The sequence below is a fragment of the Oreochromis aureus genome, linkage group 23 (assembly GCF_013358895.1).
Source record: "Oreochromis aureus strain Israel breed Guangdong linkage group 23, ZZ_aureus, whole genome shotgun sequence".
NCBI classification, from domain to species: Eukaryota; Metazoa; Chordata; class Actinopteri; order Cichliformes; family Cichlidae; genus Oreochromis; species Oreochromis aureus.
This window is the reverse complement of record NC_052963.1, coordinates 34,978,735-34,998,616: the sequence shown is the minus strand read 5'-3', so window position 1 is coordinate 34,998,616 and position 19,882 is coordinate 34,978,735. Positions and strand designations below refer to the sequence as shown.

Below are 19,882 nucleotides of genomic sequence, written 5' to 3'. Positions count from 1 at the left end.
AAAATCAGTTTTCAAAATGGCAAACATCAGGTTTTTTTTGGAGAAGGACAAACGTCTGACTTGGCCAGGGTGAAAAAATAAGCTGTAAAAGAACTGTCACAGTCAATATAAAATATCAGAATCTCTCATTTAAATCAAAAAGTTTTATCAGTCCCAGCTCTGTTGAAAATGATGAGCTCTTTAGTGAAAAAACACACACGTACCCGCCTCACATCGCCTTTCCTGGAACATGGATGCATCGGTCAGATATAATCGGTCTTTTTTTGCCTTTGCTTCCACCAGCGTGCAGGCAGGCAGGCAGGCAGCAGGGTGGACGGGGCTGCTGGAGGTCGGCCCGGCTGCCAACAACCAGGAGTCTGAAATATGAAGTAGAGATGGTGGAGCGGCACAGAGAGATTAAGTAGCTGAGCTGCAGCGAGCCTCGCTGATTTCAGAGCCCTTGTGGGTGAATCCTCTCCCAGAGATCGAGTGTTATTGGTGAGCCGCTGGAAAGGGGTGAAGTTCTGGGTCGCGTGCAACCCGAGGCACACAAACATGGATCCGCACACACGCTTAAACGGCCTCAAACAGGAATTAAAACATCTACCCAGACAGGGATTAAAACGGCAGACATGCAGAAGAGTCCACATATCCACGAGGCACGCACGCTAAGACTGCCAAGTCAGTTTGATGCCAGTTGTCTCAAATGTAGCGCCTGCATCGGTGTACTGCTTAAAGATGAGTATTTCAAGCCCATCTTCAGGTTTATTTAGTCTCTATATATGCTGAGAGTCAGTCACATGACCTGCGTAACATCGGTCTGTTAGAGTGATGATATGCTGTCATTTAGTCAGGCGTTTCCATCCAGCTTCCTTTACCCACAGAAGTGACGGAGAGAGCCACGGCACGTGCACAATGTTTGCGTCATCAACACAAGTCTAGTGAAGCATACTCACAGTTTTAAATGCTAAAATCTTTCTGTGTGTGTGTATGTGTGTGTTGCACAGTGTGGTAGGTCTATAAAAGAGCTGTTCGCACCCCTCTCACACGCACTCTGAGAGATCATGAATAGTGAAAATTCACCATCTTACTGTAGGAACAGGGCTGTGAGAGTGGTTTATCATATATGTGTTTTTGCTCTTTAGGAAATATTCAAGAACAGTTTAATGAGCTGAAGAACTCTGACTATTGAGAGAGAAGAGCAGTTGTAACTTCTGGTGTTTGTGAGGCTGTAGATTTTACAGAAATCAGAAATTTTACAAAGTTTCACCAAAAGTAAAGCACAAACGTCCTGGATGATAATTCCAGTCTTTTAATTCCATTAAACTTGACGCCGGTGGAGAGGTCCAGTTCAGTGACTCAAATTAGCGAAGCCGAGGCCTAGCAGGCAGACGTCAGCCACAGCTGCTGCTGTCTACCTTCCTAACTTTGAGCCTCAACAGTATCTAAAATGTCTGAGTTGTTTAAAAACTAAAATCACACCATGCAGGTGAAACTATTCACAGAGACAAACCTGTGAACCTTGATGCTGGGAAGCTGGGCACATTAATATAGGAGTCTGTGGAGACTCGCTCGCTTTTGGGGTCGGTTTTTGGCACTCCTTCGTTCAGCCTCCGAGGTTTCCACTTAAATCGGACACATAATGACAGTAACAGTAACAATGATGTATGTGAGCAAACGCAGCAGCTTGGCCTTCCACTTTCTCCTGCCTTAATAAAAATCTAGCCACCTTTAGCCTCCGTTCTATTAGTAGACTAGCTCTAACGGCGAGTCTGTTCTTAGAGCTCAAACTGTTACCAGTTTGACTCAGTCAGGAGTTGGACACGTGACTTTCTCTCACTTGCCGTGAATTCTGCGGTCAGTCCGCTCTCAGACGAACGTCACGCAGAATTTGTGCGAGCGAGCTGGCTTGGTGAAGGATTGTAAATAGCCAACACAACTGACATTTGCATTATCTGCCGGGTAACGTTGAGAAAATTTCAGGGCTGCGGTGCATTGTGAAAAAGGCTCATGTCTGGCTTTTAAACATTCTCATTTTGCCTCGGTGGCATTGTGAGAAGTGCACTGGATTCCCTGAAAGCAAACGAAGCACAAACGAAGAAAATATCTGTGCCAATAATGAAATTTAACAAATGCCAGAAGTAAATAAAACAAAAGAAAAATCAAATATGTTACGACGACAGGAAAAAAAAAACCGAGCTAATCTATTATGCTGTGGAGTGCACTGTCAAAGATACACAGCATGCCTCTATTTGGTCCTGCGCTTTGCATTTGTAGCGCGTCTTTAATGCTTCTCGTATGTTGTGCAGTTTTATATTTTATTGTTCCTTCAGAGATAAAAATGTGTGATCTATTGGCCTCTGCATCTCCCAGCCTCGTGCACAGAAAAACACACATGCATGTTTCAGTAGATAAGGGACCTCTATCGTCGCAGGTAGACTGAAGGCGCACGCACACCTGCTCATCTAATGAGAGCACTATCACCTGGACTCTCCTGCCTCAATTAGCCTCTGTTCCTCCTTCAGCGAGAAACACACACACACACACACACACACACACACACACACACACACACACAGAAAGACCGAGTCACTCAGGTTTATAGTATACACACAATACACTTCTGTCCCCAAGAGGACTTCGCCACTCTACGCTCTCCTGCACAGTGCAGCACTCAGCTCTTTAGCAGCATTAAATCAACAGGCCCACACCAACATACGGCACATCACATCATTATAGGTGGCACTGGGGAAATGTGGAGAATGGAAAACATAAAGATAGATAGATATATATATATATATATATATATATATATATATATATATATATATATATATATATATATATATATATATATATATATATATATATATATATATAGCACAAGACTGAGCACATATAGGAAAAAAAATGGAGATCTTGCAGCTGTCATGCTGTCATTGACTGTGGTGAAGGATCTCTCGGGTTGTATATACGAGTCTGTGTGTGTAGAGTCGTGTTAGCAGGAGTGTGTGAAGCAGGCAGTTGGTCTGCTATCTGTCACCGGATCTTATCTCGGTGTCCAGATACAGACAGGAGCTCTGCTGGTTTGTGAGGGCAGCAGAGAGGACCGCCGCTTCAAGACAGTCGCAGTTTCTTATCCACAAACTCAGCACCGCGCTGCTCTGCAGAGCGCCGTGCTTCTGATCGGCCTACTTTCCTATGCGACTGTCGCTCTGTCAGTCTAAAGTTGGGAGGACAGCTGAGCAAAATGATTACATTATGCATTAAATATGCTGCAGTGTCCAATTTTTCATTTTTCTCCTCTGTCTTCTTCAACCCTCTTTCTCCGTCCTGCTTCTTTCTAACAGATCCGATGGGAGAAGAACATCACACTTGGAGAACCTCCTGGATTTTTACACTCATGGTGGTGGTATGTATGCACTGATCTGTACTTTTCTATTTTTATTGGCTACATATGCTTTTTTTTTCAGCAGTTCACATGTATACTGTAAAAGTACCCTTAATGGAATGAAAGAATGTGCAGAGGTGGAGAAGGACGGTAATTGCAGGGAATGCTAAGTGCATCATCTCACACATGTTTAAATGCTGCACTCCTGGCATCCCTCTGACTGACAAGTGAGTTAACGTCCCCTGGTCTGTTATTTAAACTGCTTTTTTATACCTCTCATTGAAGTGTGTGCACTGCTCAATTAGAGTCAAACTCGGAGACAGATCCTCTGTCCTGTGACAGTGTTTATAGTAACTCCAAACTGAGTAAAAAGCTAGCTGTAGGGAGATACAGTGTGTATCTGTTATCCTCCAAAATGAGGGTAACAGCACATATTTTCAGACAGTCTGCCCGAGGAGATGTTGATAGTGTTGTAATGGGCTGTACACATGCGAAGGGCGAAAAATTGGGTAAAAAATGAAATTAACAAAGAGAGTTGGAAAGACAGCCCAGTGGCTGTGAGTACCAGATGTTTGGTTTTCAAAATGTTCAGCGAGAACGCAGGCACCCTTTTAGAAACGTACACATAATTTTTATAATTTTGCATCTGCGATCTTCCGCGGTAGATCGTAAATCAAATAATCAAGATGTGCATGAAGTGTAGACGTTCAGCTTTAATTCAAGTAGTTTTAACCCTAACCCGTTTTTGTACAATGGCCTCCATTTTTCAGAGGCTCATACGTAATCAGACCGTAGACTGACGAGCAGTCTCATGGCCAGGTGAGTCCTGTTCCCTCTTCTTTTTTTTTTCATGACAAATTGAGCAGATAAGCGATCTGCTGCTGATTCCAAGTGTTAAGCTTGAATTTGGTATCTGTTCTCTGGAACTTCCACTGTGAGGTCCAAAGAAGTGTTGATGCACGTGAAGTAAGCTATCACTGAGCCAAAAAGGCAAAACACACCTATAAGAGGGACAGCAAAAACTTCAGCAGTGGCCAAATCAAGAATGACTTTTTATTGGCCAGCTCAGCAGTACCAAAGGCCTGAAAGACCACAGACGACAACCAAATGATTGTAGTGTTCTTTACTTGGTTAAGGACATGTGGAGAGAGCGTTCTTAGGAGGCAGGAGTACCACTGTCAACATCTGGGATCAAGACACCGTCACGAATGGAAATCAAAGTGCAAACCGCTGGTTACACCCAAGATAAGACTTGACTTGGCCAGAAAACATCTAAGAGTGTGCCTACTTGTGGAAAAATATTGTTTGGACAGATGAAACCCAGGTTAACTTTTAACAGACTGATGGGAAGAGAAACATTTGGAAAAGGACAGGAAGAGCTTATTACCTGTCAAAGACGGTGGAGATAGTCATGTCTTGGGCATGTATGGCTGCTAATGGAGCCGCGTCACGAGTGGTTACTGATGACGTGACTGCTGATAGAGGTAGCAGGATGAATTTTGAAGTATAGTTCTGACTGACTTCCTATCTCACCTGCACCTATGTTGGATACTGTACAGAAAGGTTATGGCTGCAGTGAATTTGTAAAAAGATCCTTGAAATGTGTTTATTCTTTTGGTGTTTTTAGGATGACTCAGGTATGACTATAAGATAAGGAGTGCGGTTTTTGTCACGGCATGCCACGACCTCGCCTGCTGCGTGGCAATATCAGCGGGTTGAACTAAAATAAAGAACAACCCTCTTTTTTACAGAACCCTGGCATGCACTTGACCCTTCACCTCCTTCTGTGTGTCCGTCCCAGCTGTCCTCCTCCCCTCTGGGGAAGCGAGCCTCCCGGTTTGAAAACCTCTGCTCTGTCATCAAGCTTGTTTGGCCTGATCCTTCATTTAATGGAACAAGGCTCTGACGTGGGCAGTGCCTCTTTTCTTTCAGCTCCTTTAAACAAATCTGTCAGATCTCTTAATGCTGGGTAAATAGAAGACAGTGTTTTTTTTGATCTGGCTGGAAGAACAGGGTCAGTGGAATTACAGCCTGGCATGTACCATGTTTTTCTCCATGTCTGAATTAAAAGGAATAAGAACACCCAAAAGTAGGATTTCCCCTTTCCGCTTGTCAGCCAGCTAATAGAAAATCCAACTTTAATGTGAAGAGGGAGAGAAAACAGGCAGGACAGAAGAAGCTGGGTAGCTGGAACGGACGCAGACAAAGAATTGAGCAGGCAGAGCATCAAGGAGGTTGAGAGGCTGAATCCTCAGCAAGGCAGCAGGAGAGGCAAAGAGAAGGGATAAGAGGTTTGACAGGGCCCGCTTTGTTTGTCATTCATGCTATCCTGCTCATCCCCAAAGCCCCCGGCCGGCCCTGTGTAATAAACCCGGACATGCGGCTTCGTTCATTCATCCTCCAGGCCCCAGTGTGTGTTGTGATTGTGTAGCCTGTTGACACGGTTCATAATGGCCCTTAAAGAACCTGGCTTCTCTCAACCTGACAGCTCTCAATTGGATCACTACCAGTAATACTGACAGAATGACATACACAAACATACAGTGCAGCCCAAGTTTGCTCTTGCCTGAACCAATAAGAGTGCTCAGGGAGCCGTGTGTGTGCACGCACGCGTGCATGTGTGTGTGTGTGTATGAGGGAAATGGAAAGGGAAACTGAGCACTTTTAGTGTATTTTCACTGTACTGATATATTTCAGTAGTGCAGGATACTGTGTTTGTGTGTGTGTGTGTGTGTCAGAGAGCAGTTGGAGAGTAGGCTGCTGATTAGCCATGCAGGGCAGGGCAGGCTGAAGTGTAGTATGACCTAGCTAAGGGGCGTCTGTCTGGGCCACGCAGCACGTGGACACGGATACTCAGTGGGAGTGGGGTCTGGGGGGTTGGCTGTGGGAGGAGAAAGAGGGCGGAGCCCCCGTCCACCCCTAAACCAGCCGGTTCCCCCCCTCCCCCCTCCAACCTCCAGCCTCCCCCAAAACAAAAGCTCCAGATGGTAGGAAAGCCACCAGCCTCCCTCATCCCTCACCCTTCTCCCCCCACCCCTCCCTCAACCTTTGTCTGGAGGCCTGTCCCTTTGTTTGCGGAAGAGAGACCCCCGAATGGATTAACTCTTTACATTCCAGCCTCTTTTGTGTTAAAAAGCCAAATCTAAGACCCCGACCCCACAGCCACCCCGGCCCCCTCCCCCCCTTTTAGTGTCTCATTGGGGCTTTCTTCCCTCTGTCTTTGCCTCTGTGGCTGTTTCCTGTAGGGCACCGTTAGTGGGTGGGTGGGGGGGCTTCAGAATAAGAGCGTGGCTCTAAGAAGGGGGAAGGGGAGGGAGGCTGGTAGCGGGGGTCACTCATCCACGTCTGTTGTTATGGGTGGACGGATAAAGAAAAGGCTCAGTGAGGGCTGCAGGTGTTGATTGTGTCATTAGCTCGCTCTCTATTGGCCGCCGCTAGTTGTCTCCTCCTTATCCCAAAATCGATTGCTTTAACCAGTTTTCACTGGATGGCCACTGAATCCTCCTTCATCCCAGCGCACACACACACAGCCACAACAACAGTATGTACTGTAGAGGGATCTTCTCTGTGATAGCCTCTAGCTGAAATTCTTGTTTGTGGGGGCAGAGCAAACAAAGTGAGAGTAGCCATCCATGGTCCCAAATGTCTGGACTGTTCTTTGACATCCTTCTGTATCTCATTCTGTTTAGCCCCCTTTATGTTTGCCTAAATCATCATTTATTCTCACTCTTGATTACTTTTTTTGTTTTGTTTTTAAGTGATGTGATTAAACTGTAATTTTGTGCAATTTCTAATAAAAAAATATTGTTGTCCTCATGTTTTATATTCCAAGGGGGAGATACAGTACATGTAAATAAATAAGCTACTTTTTGACTGCTCCCTTACTCATAAAGGGTCACCACAGCGGTTAGCTCAGCACATTCTGATTTGTCAGAATTTTTAAGGTTTGCCGGGATTTCCTGTTTCAACCCCCACGGGATCTGTGTCTCCTTCCAGTAACAGGCAAGAGACACAAACAGAGGATTTTTTGATTCTTGGCTGAATAGTGGTGGTAAATACATGTAAACATAATCCATTATTAATGCTAACGTCACCAGCAGTGAAATCCTCTGCAGTGACAGAGACCTCAACAGCTGTGATAGTTGTTTGGTGGTAACATGAAGTGTAAGCACAGAACAAGGACGATTAAACAAGATGCGCCTAGCTTGCTTGCTAACATGCTAGCTAGCTATGTGTCATAGGCATCTGCAGCCTTCTCAGTTTAAGAAGTCTGTGTAGATTCAAAGTTTGAAGTCTCTTCTTCAATAACTTCTTTAATAACACTGTCTTAGTTTCAGTGGTGATGGCCAAGCAATGCATACGCAACACTAGGAGGTAGCACTGTACTATAAATCACACTTAATACAGCCAAATCAGTGGAAACCTGGAAAATCTGAAAAGCATACAGTTTCTGTTTACTGCTGCAGTGAGCCGAATTTAACTTTGCACAGTGTGTGAGAGTTGGATGAACTGAAATCAAAGGTTTCCTTATTCTGTCAGTTATTTCATGGTGCGAATACACTATAAAAGAAATTTGGTGATTTGGTGTCTTACTTTACTAAAGTTATCAAAAGGTCGCTTACTGAACTTAAATTGGTTCAGTCCAGAAGAATTGGCTCCGGTCACACAGGCCTAGAGACTGCTTGGCAACCATCTGGCAACCACCAGTTGCTAAGGGAAAATGCGTATTCCCCGATTGATTGGCGAGTGTTTGCTGGCACTCACTAGGTGATGTTAGTCACAAAGAGGTTGATTTCAGTGCATTGATTTGGCACAGTGGCTGCCAGCAACTTCAGCTGATAGGTGAATATACCTTCTTGCCAACTGGTTTCCAGGCCTGTGTGGCGGGGTCTGACTTTCAGATACTACTCTGTCGACCAACTGCAAATGTTTGTGAAATCAGCGAAACCTGAAAGAATACTATTTTGGGATTCCTAGACAGACAAAGTGTTTCCTATTAGCCATGTCATGCACAGTTATACCCCCTGCAAGGAGAGGAGGCCCAAATGTCTTTGCTGTTACTGCGTAATTATTCTGGGCATCATTAAGCTTGTAACACTGCCTCAGTCACTGCCTCTGTGACTGTTGTTCTGTGTGAGCGGGCTCTTTGTCTTTGGGTCTCAAGTTTGACAGATTAATTTTTCTCGTGGGGCAGGTTTGTTTTGCAGGACTTTCTTCAGTCACAGTTACTGTATTAATACACCATTTCCAAAGGCAGGTCCTGTGACGGACAGGGAACCTGTTCAGGGTGTAACTCGCCTCGTGCCCTGGGATAGACTCCGGCCGCTCTCTGCTACCTAAAGTTGAGAAAACAGACTGTTGAATGTGCACATGGAGCATTTCTGGTTTATAAGGCACGATGATGATAAATGATCAATGCGCTGGTGACTTGTTTTTTTTATACTCGTTCCGCATCCTGATCTCTATCTTTGTCTTAATTTTTATTTCCGTCTCCCTGCTGACTGACCGACGGACCGAGTGACGCACACAGGATTAAACCAGCTACCAGCAGCCTGCGTGGCTGTCTTTCAGTGTCTTTGTTTACTCTCTTTATTGTAATGGAAAAGCACATTGTAACCACTGGCTCTGTGAGGCCACAGTTAATTGCAAATAATTATCGTGATGGCATTTAATTTTAGTAATTGTCATCTTCTGGACGGCTGGACGCTAATCCTTTCCTCCTCCTCTGTTCAGGATACAAAGAGCATGTGTTTGTGTGCGCCGGCCGCACTAGCTCGTATATTTTAGTCTTGTTTCTGATTTGAATAAATAAAAGAGTTTATATGACCCCCAAGCTGTAATTTAAATCTCTCCTGTGACTCTTCAAAGTAAGAGCTGTTAAACTTTGCATCCTTTGTGCAGAGTCGTGTGGCTTAAACCACCAGTTACATCCCATAATACTATAAAGAGCTTCCCATGATGAGATGATTAGATTGAAATGATTAGATAATTGGATAGAAATTTTACTATAACAAGGGTGTGCAAGATTTCTCGCAGATTGCTGTTGCTAATTAACTGCAAATGTTGACTTCCTAGATCATTTCTACAGATTAGTTTTTCTGAAAAGGATGGGACAACAACTGTGTGTTATTCTTCTAAATGTGGGTGGCCCTATATTAAAAAGAAAAGAAAAAAAAAAAAGGAGGCGGCAATGGTCTCATCCCACATATACCTGGATTCGGTCCTAGCGATGCACTGAAGCTGCCCTACGGGGTCTAAATTGGGTGAATATTAGAAAGATTTTGCTTGTTAATCTAACACCTCCTCACACGTTCTGCCTCTCTCTATGCAGAAAAAGTGTAAACCCTCAGAAATAATATCAGAAAAATGAAAGTATTTGTTTCCGCGTTTAGTCCTCTCCGGCAGTGATCCTCCTTCAGATTATGCAGAGAGACGGAATGAGATTTGCCTGCGCCGGCTCAGACAGACGCAGGTCAGCTGTTCAAATCGTAATATATTTCAGACTTCACAGGCCAGGAGATGTTAGATCACCTTCCCCTACCCCTGCGACTGCACCTGGTTGTGTCTTTTCTGTAACAAACTGCAACCCGCGTCCCATTTCATTTCCCCGAGAGCTGATTGGATTTGCGATGGTCGCGCCTTCACACCGCGCCTCGTCTCTGACAGAGCAGCAATCTCTTTAACACCAACCGATAGATATGATAATGTACACTGGCTTTATTGTCGAGTGACAGAAGGGCGGCACAACACACACGCGCGCACTCGCGCACAATGTGTTCACCACCAGCCTTGCACAGTCCCGCCCTGTTCCTCGGTGCCCTCCTCGTCTAGAAGGGACCCCAGCTCTTGTACTGAACGCCTCGGGGCACCGACTCTGCCTTTTAATCTTTAAATACTCTAATAACACATTTCTATTTTAGTTCAGATGCTTTGAAAGGTTGGTACCTCGTGCTGCGGGGTTCAAATTTATTGTTTATTGTTCGTTTTTATTTTTAGGACACCCATTGTTGCACTCTGGTTTCCTTGACGCCCTCAAATAGCAAAGAAAAATTTTAAAAAATCAAAGGACAATGAAGGAATGTGTAGATTGCTGATCAACAATGTTCCGTAATAACTATATTCAAGAGATAATAACACAGAAGCATGAAAATCATGGATCCTGTGCAATGAAAAATGACCAGTATGTGACAGGGTGCTGCCGAGCCACTCTCTGACAGTTACGGGTGATCAGCTAATATTTTCTGCTCCATTTCGCAGTCTGTCACATCAAGTGTCACGGCTGTTCCTAACATCAGCACAAAGAATGCATGTTAGAGTTTATTTGCACCTTTAAGTGGCAAAAAAAAAAAATCCTCTCTTGACTTCAGCATTTCTTGTTTTTAATATTCTGTCCGTGAAGTCAGCACCGAGGAGAAGCAGCACTCCTTTATTTCAGTGCAGTAATTAAGGGCCCATTTGGAGCGGGACCTGGTGGCCTCCGATGCCCTGAAGGAGTTGGATTGGTCTAATTAACTAATATGAACACTGCTGATTGGGCAGTAAGTAACATAATCACAGCTGATTGGTCAATAACCTGCAGGTCACCGGGACAGGCCGAGGGGAACATTTGGAGGTCCTTCCTGATAATTTGGACCTGAGTTGCTGGCTGGACTGTGCGATAGTGTGGAGGCTAAAGAGAAGCCTGCTGTGTGTGTGTGTGTGTGTGTGTGTGTGTGTGTGTGTGTGTGTGGCTGGAAAAGTGCTTCGATTTTAAATGGTTTTTAAAGCAAAAATGATCAAATCTGATGCGCTCACTACAAAATATTATTTTTCTGCGGCTAGTCAGACAAAACAAGCAAATTAAAGGTGTCAGCCTTTGAAACTCTGATGACAGTAGAGACACTGATCAGCAGATTTATCAATACTGAAAATAATTGTTAGTCACAGCTAACAGTTGTCATCGTCAACCACATTGTCAGGTCTTATCACATGCTCTGCCGTTTCTGTTGGACGCCTTTTGATCACATAATATCTCGTTCATATCATAATGTTGTTAATTTTAAAACACATGTTCTTAGAAACTTTTGCAATCAGGGCCAAGAATCAGCCAATCACACTGATGTTTCAGTTCATCGGTGCCGTTTTATGTTCTTTGGATGGTTCTGTTGAGACAACATTGAAAAGTGCTGTCACCGGAGCTCGTGACTCATACTGACGTTGACGGCTTCTTGGTCTATTTTTGAAAAGTTTGTCTCAAAAAGAGCCATCAAGAAATCATTTTATACCTGCTCTGCTTTTTAAACATCTACATGATATTCTTCTGTTTCTGTTAGCACTTTAACCACTTTTTGCCATGAACCTGGTGTGTCTGTGGCCTACAGATGAAAGTGTCTAACTGCTGTTGCTGTCCTGTGTGCACAGTGTATTCTGGGATCTGTACTGCGCTGCCCCGGACCGGAGGGAGACGTGCGAACATTCCAGCGAGGCCAAGGCTTTCCATGACTATGTGAGTGAACTTAACCAACCCTCCCGTGGTGTACAAGTACACACACATCCACATGCTCGCGAGCACCCACGATCACACAGACCGTGCATCAGAAAGAAGGGACTATCCTGTTTGAGATAATGCTGCTGGTTCTTGTTTTGACACGTTTGTGTTTCTTACCGTCTGCGCGTCTGCTCTTCCTGGTTGCCGCCTCCGTTTGTGGACGGGGCTCGCTGCGAGCCAGACGTCTGAAATGGCGTGCTTTTAAAAAATGCAACACCCGTGAACATCACTTGTATATTTTATGGGAAAGCCCTTAGACTTCCATCTTTGAATTTTTAAAATCCAATAGGGTGTTTGTGGCAACGTTCAATATTTAACTTGATCTGACTGATTACATATATTTTTCCTATCAGCTGCTTCAGCGGTGCAGCTCAGCTGATGGCTACACTTCCTGTTCTAGTGAATCTGTCGCCGAGGTTAAAGGTCACTGTACTGCCTGGCTATTTATCGGTCCACTCGTGGCTTCAGTAAAGGTCAAATCACATGAAGCAGCTGGTTGATCGCACCATCACATCTACACACACATTTGCACACAATAGCTGCTTATGATACTTGTGGCCCGGATGGCCCGGGTGCTGCAAGGTCAGGGCCTGAGCCCCCCGTGACCCCCGTCTTCTGGACAATCAGACCAGTAGATCAAACGTGGACGTTTTCTGCAGGCCGGCACAAACCGAGCGGCTGTTTTCTCGTGATTGCGGACCACGCAGGCTTAACTTTCTCACTTTCTGTCATCTTTTTTCAAATTGTTTTTTTGTTCTTTAGCTGCAAGGGTTTTCTCTTTTGGCTTGTCCACACTATGATAAATATTTGCATCATGCCGCGTGGTGTATATTTGAGTAAGGATTACACGGTGTGCGGATGTTGACTGGACAGACTGCTTCAGCTGCGAGATTATCGTTCCACCCGGGCAGAAGTTAAACCTGAAATGGATTAGAGGTGCGGTCCTCGCCATCCGCGTTTCATTCAGGCCGTTTTAGCTCGTAGCCTGTCACCCGTCCAGTTGAACTCTCTTATGAGGTTTGACGGCAAAAGTGCGAGCGCTTGTCAGCTGAACAGATTACATCTGTCGCGCATGTACTGTGCATGTCTGCGCGGGCACTAGTTGATGTGTGCGTCTCCTCGCCTCGTCTCTGTGTGTGTGTATGTGTTGGACCACCATAAGATTAATTACATGGTTAATTAAACCTAGTAGTTAATTAAATCTGACAACTGTGTCTAATTAATCTAAATGCCATATAATTTCCTACACCTTTCTCCAGAGGTAGGCCAGCTGGATACCTGCATGTCAGCTATTTAACGGCTCTGGTTTGACAGCCCTGGTCAATATATGTCTGAACCTCTGGCTTGAAATTCTGCCAACCTGCCGACGTATTTTAAACGTGTTTCAGTCTTTGTTTACGTAAATTGGTTAGCTGAGAATCCGAATCGCTGCTGCTGCTCCTCAGCATTGGACTGCATAGACAAAACATAGAGTCAAGCTGCAGTTTAGGGGTTAAAGTGCTGATGTGAATCAGACGTTCAGAAGTATATTGAGCTTGTTTTTACTAAAATATAGTAAAGATAGGTAGGCAGAGAGAGGGAGGAGGCAGGTGCTCTGTTGGTGTTGTGGTAAAGTGATGAACGCATCCTGAAGGGGAACTCGATGAGCGTTTAGAACTGCTGAGACGCTCTGTTTTTGATCTTCGACCTCACTCAAGTTCACAAGGTCAGCCTGTGCGAACTCAGCTCGCGACTGTCGATTGCTGCGATTAGGAGTTCGAAGATAGAAATATTTGTCATTTTATGGTTTCGCTTGATGATGCTTGTGTGCATGCGATGTGCAGGTGTTTTTCACAAACTTTCAAAAAAAGCTAGTGCAGCCTTCCGATTTGAGATAGACACAAGGTGCAGGAAACAGTTTGCACACAAATGCAGAAATCTGAATACAAATCCAACGAAAAAGAAAGTGTAGAAAAACTGCATTTTACACAGGGTCCTCTTTTATAAATCATTGTACCCACGTACCCCCTTATTTAATCAATGGCATATAAAATCAGTGTTTGCACCTCAAGTTATTGGACACGGCAACTAAAAGAAACACAAGAAAGAAGCACAAATTTCACAGAATTTAAAACTCAGACGCTCACCGGAGAAGTGGGGAAAAGAAAATAGGTCTGCGTGAGCCGGCGGTCTCAAATCTGTAATCGTGAATGGCAAAAAGTGCAAAAATGTCACGCAGGTTATCGCCTTGGCGAGGACCACAGCAGAGAGGAAAAGGAAAGGCTGTAATACAAATAAGAGACAAAAAGGCATCAGTTCACACAAGGAAGGCAGGCGGCTATTTATAGCTCCCGCAATTAATTTAGTGTATGCTATGAAGAGAAAATTCTCTATATCAACATAGGTAGGCATGTTTGAGAGGCAGAAACAACTATATTTACGAGAAGCAGCTGTCCGTTTTATCTTATGTTTACATACTCTCACTTTTCACCTTTGCTTTCACTCACTGGTTTGGTATAGCCACAAAACTAGTTAGTGATGTTTAGGACAAAAAGAATGCACCTGGGTTAAAATATCGTCTTTACAGCATTAACTTTCCTGTTTTAGTGTTTTACAGGCATAAGATGCCAACGACTGAATGTGCTTGAAAATCCAGGCCAAAAGTCAAAAAGAAAGAAAAAAGTGTGCTGTCAGTTTGAGTCGGTAATCGTGGACCTTGTGCTACTTTATTATAAAAGAAAGCTATAAATTATATTTCTTTGATTTCATGCTTTGCTGATTAAAGTTGCAGAGTTGTTTTGGCTTAGCAGTCCTAATAAAGCGTAGAGGGTGTGGCAGAGGCTCTGACAGTGCACGAGAAGGTGCGAGTGAGCACATGTGCTATTGTGACCATTCCGCACGTGTCTTTGTGCGTCTGCGTGACGGCGAGAGCCAGAGCGTCGGGGTCGAAGCGCGTGAATCCCCAGGGTGACGAGGGGTCTGTCTGCCTCTGATTAACTCTGGCTCCTCGGTCCCCGCAGACTGACGGCCCGATCGAGTCTCTATCACGGCCCCTTGCTGATAACGGCCCCCTCGCTCCCCCGAGTCCGCCCGGATCACGGAGCGAAAAACAACACGGCTCCCGGGAGCCGCGCACTCCACTCTGTGTGCAGCTCAGCAGGAGTGGTGGAAGGGGAACGTGTGTGAGATAAACCAGGATTGCTTTTGTTTTTATTAATGCTTCTTCTTACATGTAATTTATGGTCTGCCTGGCCTCTATAGAGGCTGTCACTTTGCTGCGGATAACAATGAGAAAATATCAGCAAAGTGCCATAAAATTGATATCTAGAAACACAGTTTGCTTATTTGTTTCCTCAAACTAATTTGGTTGCCAGGCAACGCTGAGCCGGAGTACAGTCTTAGTTACAGATTTGGTTTGGCTCAGCTCAGTTTGGCTCAATTTGGCCCGATTTGAAGGCACCTCTTACTCAGCCCTGTCCTGCTGGCCCCCTCTGAGAGCAATGATGTAGACTTTGTGGACTCTCCAGTTTGGGAAAGATAATGGAATATAATGTGCTAATCCCCAGATCTGGGGACTGGTTGACAGCTAATCCAGGGGAATGTGGTGGGATTGGAGCCCTGGCCTCCCTCCCAGAACTGGAGGCCTCTGACTAGAAGGGTAGCTGGTTGCTTTCACCCTTGAATGGCGAATCTGCTATCGTAGACACTCGCACGTAAACACTCCCACTTGCAGCAGCGCTTGTGTGCATGTCCCACTCCCACACGCTCTCATGCAAATGAATACACGCACTCAAAGTAAGCGAGATGATGCCGTATCATAAAGAGCTGGAACAGCCTGAAGTCTTGTACCTCTGTAAAGTAATTTGAGTGTTCGCTCTTGTCGTCTTAATTGTCGGAATTGTGTTTCTGTCCTTCCTCTTCACTTCGCCCTTTAATCACGTTTATTTCCTAAAAGAGATCCGCGCATCTCATGGTCCTCTTTTCTGCTGGAATTTGGATGTTCCTCAAAAGAGCACTTTGTTGAGGAAGTGTGTTTGATTATAAGAACATGGCACGTCTTTAGTAACTCAATATGAATGATTAAAGCACGCGAGCTTTGTGATGAAGAAAGCATACATATTGATGGACGAGCACGCACACACACAGAAGAATGAGTCTCTGTCTTCTCCGTCTCAGACACGCGTGCATGCACTTGTAGTCACAGACAAACAGTCTTTCAGGAAGCGATCCGCTCGCCTCGCCGCTGCAGACATTTTGCTTTGCCCCAGCCGGAGGTCGCAACCCCAAACATCTGCGATTCACGCCAATCCGGGTTCACCGCCTGCGGAGCGACACGGATTTAGTGCCACAAGTGCGTCACTCACGTCGCAGTGCTTCACTGACTCCTCTCAGCTCTCGGCTTACTGATGCAAACTGTCACGATAATGGCTGAGATGGAGGAGTCAAAAACAGGGATTCAGCTTTGAACGTTTCACCTCATCCCGAAATAGAGCGCATTAAGAAAACCGTCATGAAAGCCCTCGTGAACATGATAAGGCGCTCGAGCATTAGTTGCATATTTGATTGTTTGATCGACAGAAAATTTTAACATTTTGAAAACGCAGTCACTCTCTGAAGTTCTGTCTTTACCTCAGCAAAGCTTCCATTTAATTTTCTTTTTTAATTTTCAGTTTGTCTGCTAATTACGTTCTTGATTAATGTCAAAAAAGTCAGAAAATATTCCCCACCAGTGTTTTTCAGAGACCAAGGAGTTATTACTTACAGTCTTGTTTCACCATTCTGAAATCATATTTGCTTTTATTAAAAGACTAACAGATTAATGACAGTCAAACAGTTGTCAGTATATTTTCTGTTGGTTGACCGGTTGATTGAGTAATTAACGTCTTACTTCTGCTCTACACTGAGAGACTTCAACCAGGAAAACGAGTGCCGCAGCCCTAATCTGATCTGTTCCCAGCATGCCGTTTGCAGACCGTAGATAGATGGAGATGCAGTGTTGGCTGTTGCCTGGCTATTCTTTGAGCGGGTTAAACATTTGTTAGGCTCGACCACAGTAACAGGTGGCACGATGGGAGGAGCTGCGCTCTGTAAACAAGCGTTGATGGCCAAGCCTTTGTCTGGACTCTGTGTGGGATTTTGTGTGTTTTTTTTTTTTTTTTCATCACTGCTACTCACTACGTTGCCTTACCAGGTGCTCACTTGCCATTTTTTTTTAATGCCACACGTCTGCATGAAACCTTCCTTCCCTGTCAAAGCGCTCTTTGTCCCCATCCATTTTTTTTTTTTCATGAAATTTACTCATCCTGCACCGTTTTTTTTTTTTTTTCCTGCTTCAGTTCCTCTCAGGTCTTTTTCGCCATCCTCCAACCCCCTCCCGCCGTGCTTTCTTTGCCTTCCTCTCTGTTCCACGCTCTCTTTCTTATTCCTCCCCCTCTCTCCTTCGCCGCCCTCCCTCCCTCTCACAGGAGATTGATTGGGTAATCTGGCTGGGTGCCAGCAGTGCCCGCTTCCTTGCTCGGGGGAAGGAGAGAAGCGGGGGCGACATGACGACATGCAGGAATAATAATAACATCCATAATATAGGCAGAGTAGGTATGGATGGAGGCATGAGGACAGAAAGCGAGAGAGAACGCAGAGGACTGGAGTCTGCGTTGGCACGGCGATATCTTCCTCTCACAGATTCTGCTGGCTGTTTTCACTTTAAATATAGCCTACACACCAGCGGCGTGCCACAGCATTGTGTCTCCATTCCTGTCCGTCTCCCGTCTTCTCTACCTTTCTGCCACCGCCACCGCCTCCTCTGTTCACGCCCGTGTCGTCTTTTAATATCAAACAGTGCGTGGAGTGCAGGCTGCAGGCAGACGGGCGCTGAGCGAGAGGACGCCGTCTTTGTGTGCCGTTGTTTACCGTTGTTACAGTCTAAATGAAAAAGGCCGGTCGGCTCCTCTGTCTGTGTATACCTTTCGCTATCTGAGGAAGGCAGCAAAGCCTGAAAGTGCTGCCCTCAAGCTGCGTGCGTGTTCGGCTGGAGGTCTGCAAGTGACAGAAGCAGAAGATCAAATATTGCTTATGATTCCCTTCCTTGCAGGTTCATTCTGGGCAAGCTTAAACCGAGCTGCGGTTTAGCATTTGATCTCAGCTATGCAAGCACGAGCCGCTGGATCTGTGTTTGACAGGGACAGACAGGGACATGGACGGATGCAGACGACCATCCGGGGACAGAGGCGGGGAGGGGATGTTTCTGTGCAGGAAGAATGAGGGGTGCGAAGGCACTAGGGACTCTTTTTGAAGTCTGCATGTTTTTCAGTTTATCTGAGTTTTGGTACTAGCTATGCCTTGCGTCCCGCTAGCCAGAGCGGCGTAAATGCCATCAATCTGCCCGCGCAAAGTTATTGTAGAAGCCAGGCCCTGCAGCGTATACTTTCCCTCCTTGCATGCAGATTTCCAACCCAGTCCCATTTAATTTCCCTAACCCAGTTACCCATGAATACCCTCTTAGTTGCAACATCATCATCCATAAAATTTAAACGAATGCTTTAAATGAATACTACATTCAGGGGAATAGTGAAAACTCCTTGGGGCATTTGTTTATCTCTCCCAATGAAACTAGCGGGTGAACGCTGCCAATTCTCTTTCAGTTTAGTCATTTTCAGGAAACAAATTATGGCTCAATAATTAAAAAAAGCAGCATTCATCACTTGTTTGCCCTCGACTGTAACCAGTTTACTGTGGAGAATTGAAGTGAGCAATTTGTCAGGGGGCTGGAAGTTTGAGGGCGACCTTCCGTGCTGGGGGTGCCTGCGATGCTTCTGTTGGCAAGCCTGCATCACGCACGCCTGCCCGCGCACACACACACACACACACACACACACACACACACACACACACACACACACACACACACACACACACACACACACACACACTCCCTCCCCTCTTTCTCACCATCTTTGAAGCTCCCTGACACCGGCGACTTCCAAACCACATCCATTTATCCATTTATCCATTGTGTAAAAACACACTGTCCGGCTCGGAACGGCATAAATTACTGCAATTATGATGCTTCAGCTGTCTTTGTTTCTGCTTACTTTGAACTTTCCTTTGGCAGGCTGCTCTGACTCTGTGTTTTTATAACTTTGTGTCCCAAGTCTCAGAGGGGAGGGCAGGACAACCTGGTAGAAGCTTAGACGAGTGTGTGGTTACTGTCGATTTTACTGTTTCACTGAGTAAATTTCTTCAAAGTGAAACGACTCTGCTGGTCTCCAGTCAGCTTTCCCAGCTGTGGCGCTCCCCGTTCTGTCCTCCCAGAGAAAAGCTCGGAGCGCTCCATTACTGCCGCTCCTCATTAGGTCTAAAACGTTGACGGCGGTTGCAAGGATCGTCAGGCAGATACGAGTGAAAGCTATCTTTAAGCATACACTCCCGTTGGTTTAACTGCGAATCAAGAAGCCGTTTCCTTCTTTTAACCAAGATTCATAATTAAGTCAGCTTTCATCAGTGACAAGAGTTTGATTTTAAAGTCGACCGTCATTGTTTGCTGCTGTTCAGGTCAACGACTACACATTTACTGTCCTTTGGGGAATTTAGCGTGTCGTGAACTGACTCAAAGTTTTTGAGAAGGAGAGGCAAACATTTCAAATAGGTTGTGGGGGAGGGGCCAGCGTTTATAACCTGGAAGGCACGGGTGAACCTCCCATGCAGGTCAGGGCTTCCTGAGATGATCGCTTCTGATGACGTCATCACAAGTTTGTCAAACTGTGCAAATAAGAGACGCGCTGAACTGGGAGGTTGTGTTTAAGTGTGTGAGGTCACCAAAATCAGTAAGATAATAGATTAAATGAGCATTAAAATATTTCAGGTCAAGATAAGACAGCGTGCGATGTGTGCATAACAGCAATTGCAAGTAAAGAAAGCAACCCAGGTTATGCAAGGGATCAATAGAGATATCTTTCATAAGATATGGAGATTGAATGAAGCGGTATCAAGGGCAGGTCTGCTTTCAGAAG

General features: G+C 45.2%; 1 protein-coding gene across 2 annotated transcripts in view; it reads left to right on the top strand.

The window, feature by feature from the left end:
* Positions 1-19,882, top strand: part of ssbp4 (single stranded DNA binding protein 4) — an 84,178-nt gene that overhangs the window by 13,201 nt on the left and 51,095 nt on the right. For both annotated transcript variants that reach the window (XM_039607326.1, XM_031726770.2), the window contains exons 3-4: positions 3,330-3,391; positions 11,771-11,855. In XM_039607326.1, the coding sequence (XP_039463260.1) occupies positions 3,330-3,391; positions 11,771-11,855 (147 nt within the window). The remainder of the gene's footprint in view (positions 1-3,329; positions 3,392-11,770; positions 11,856-19,882) is intronic.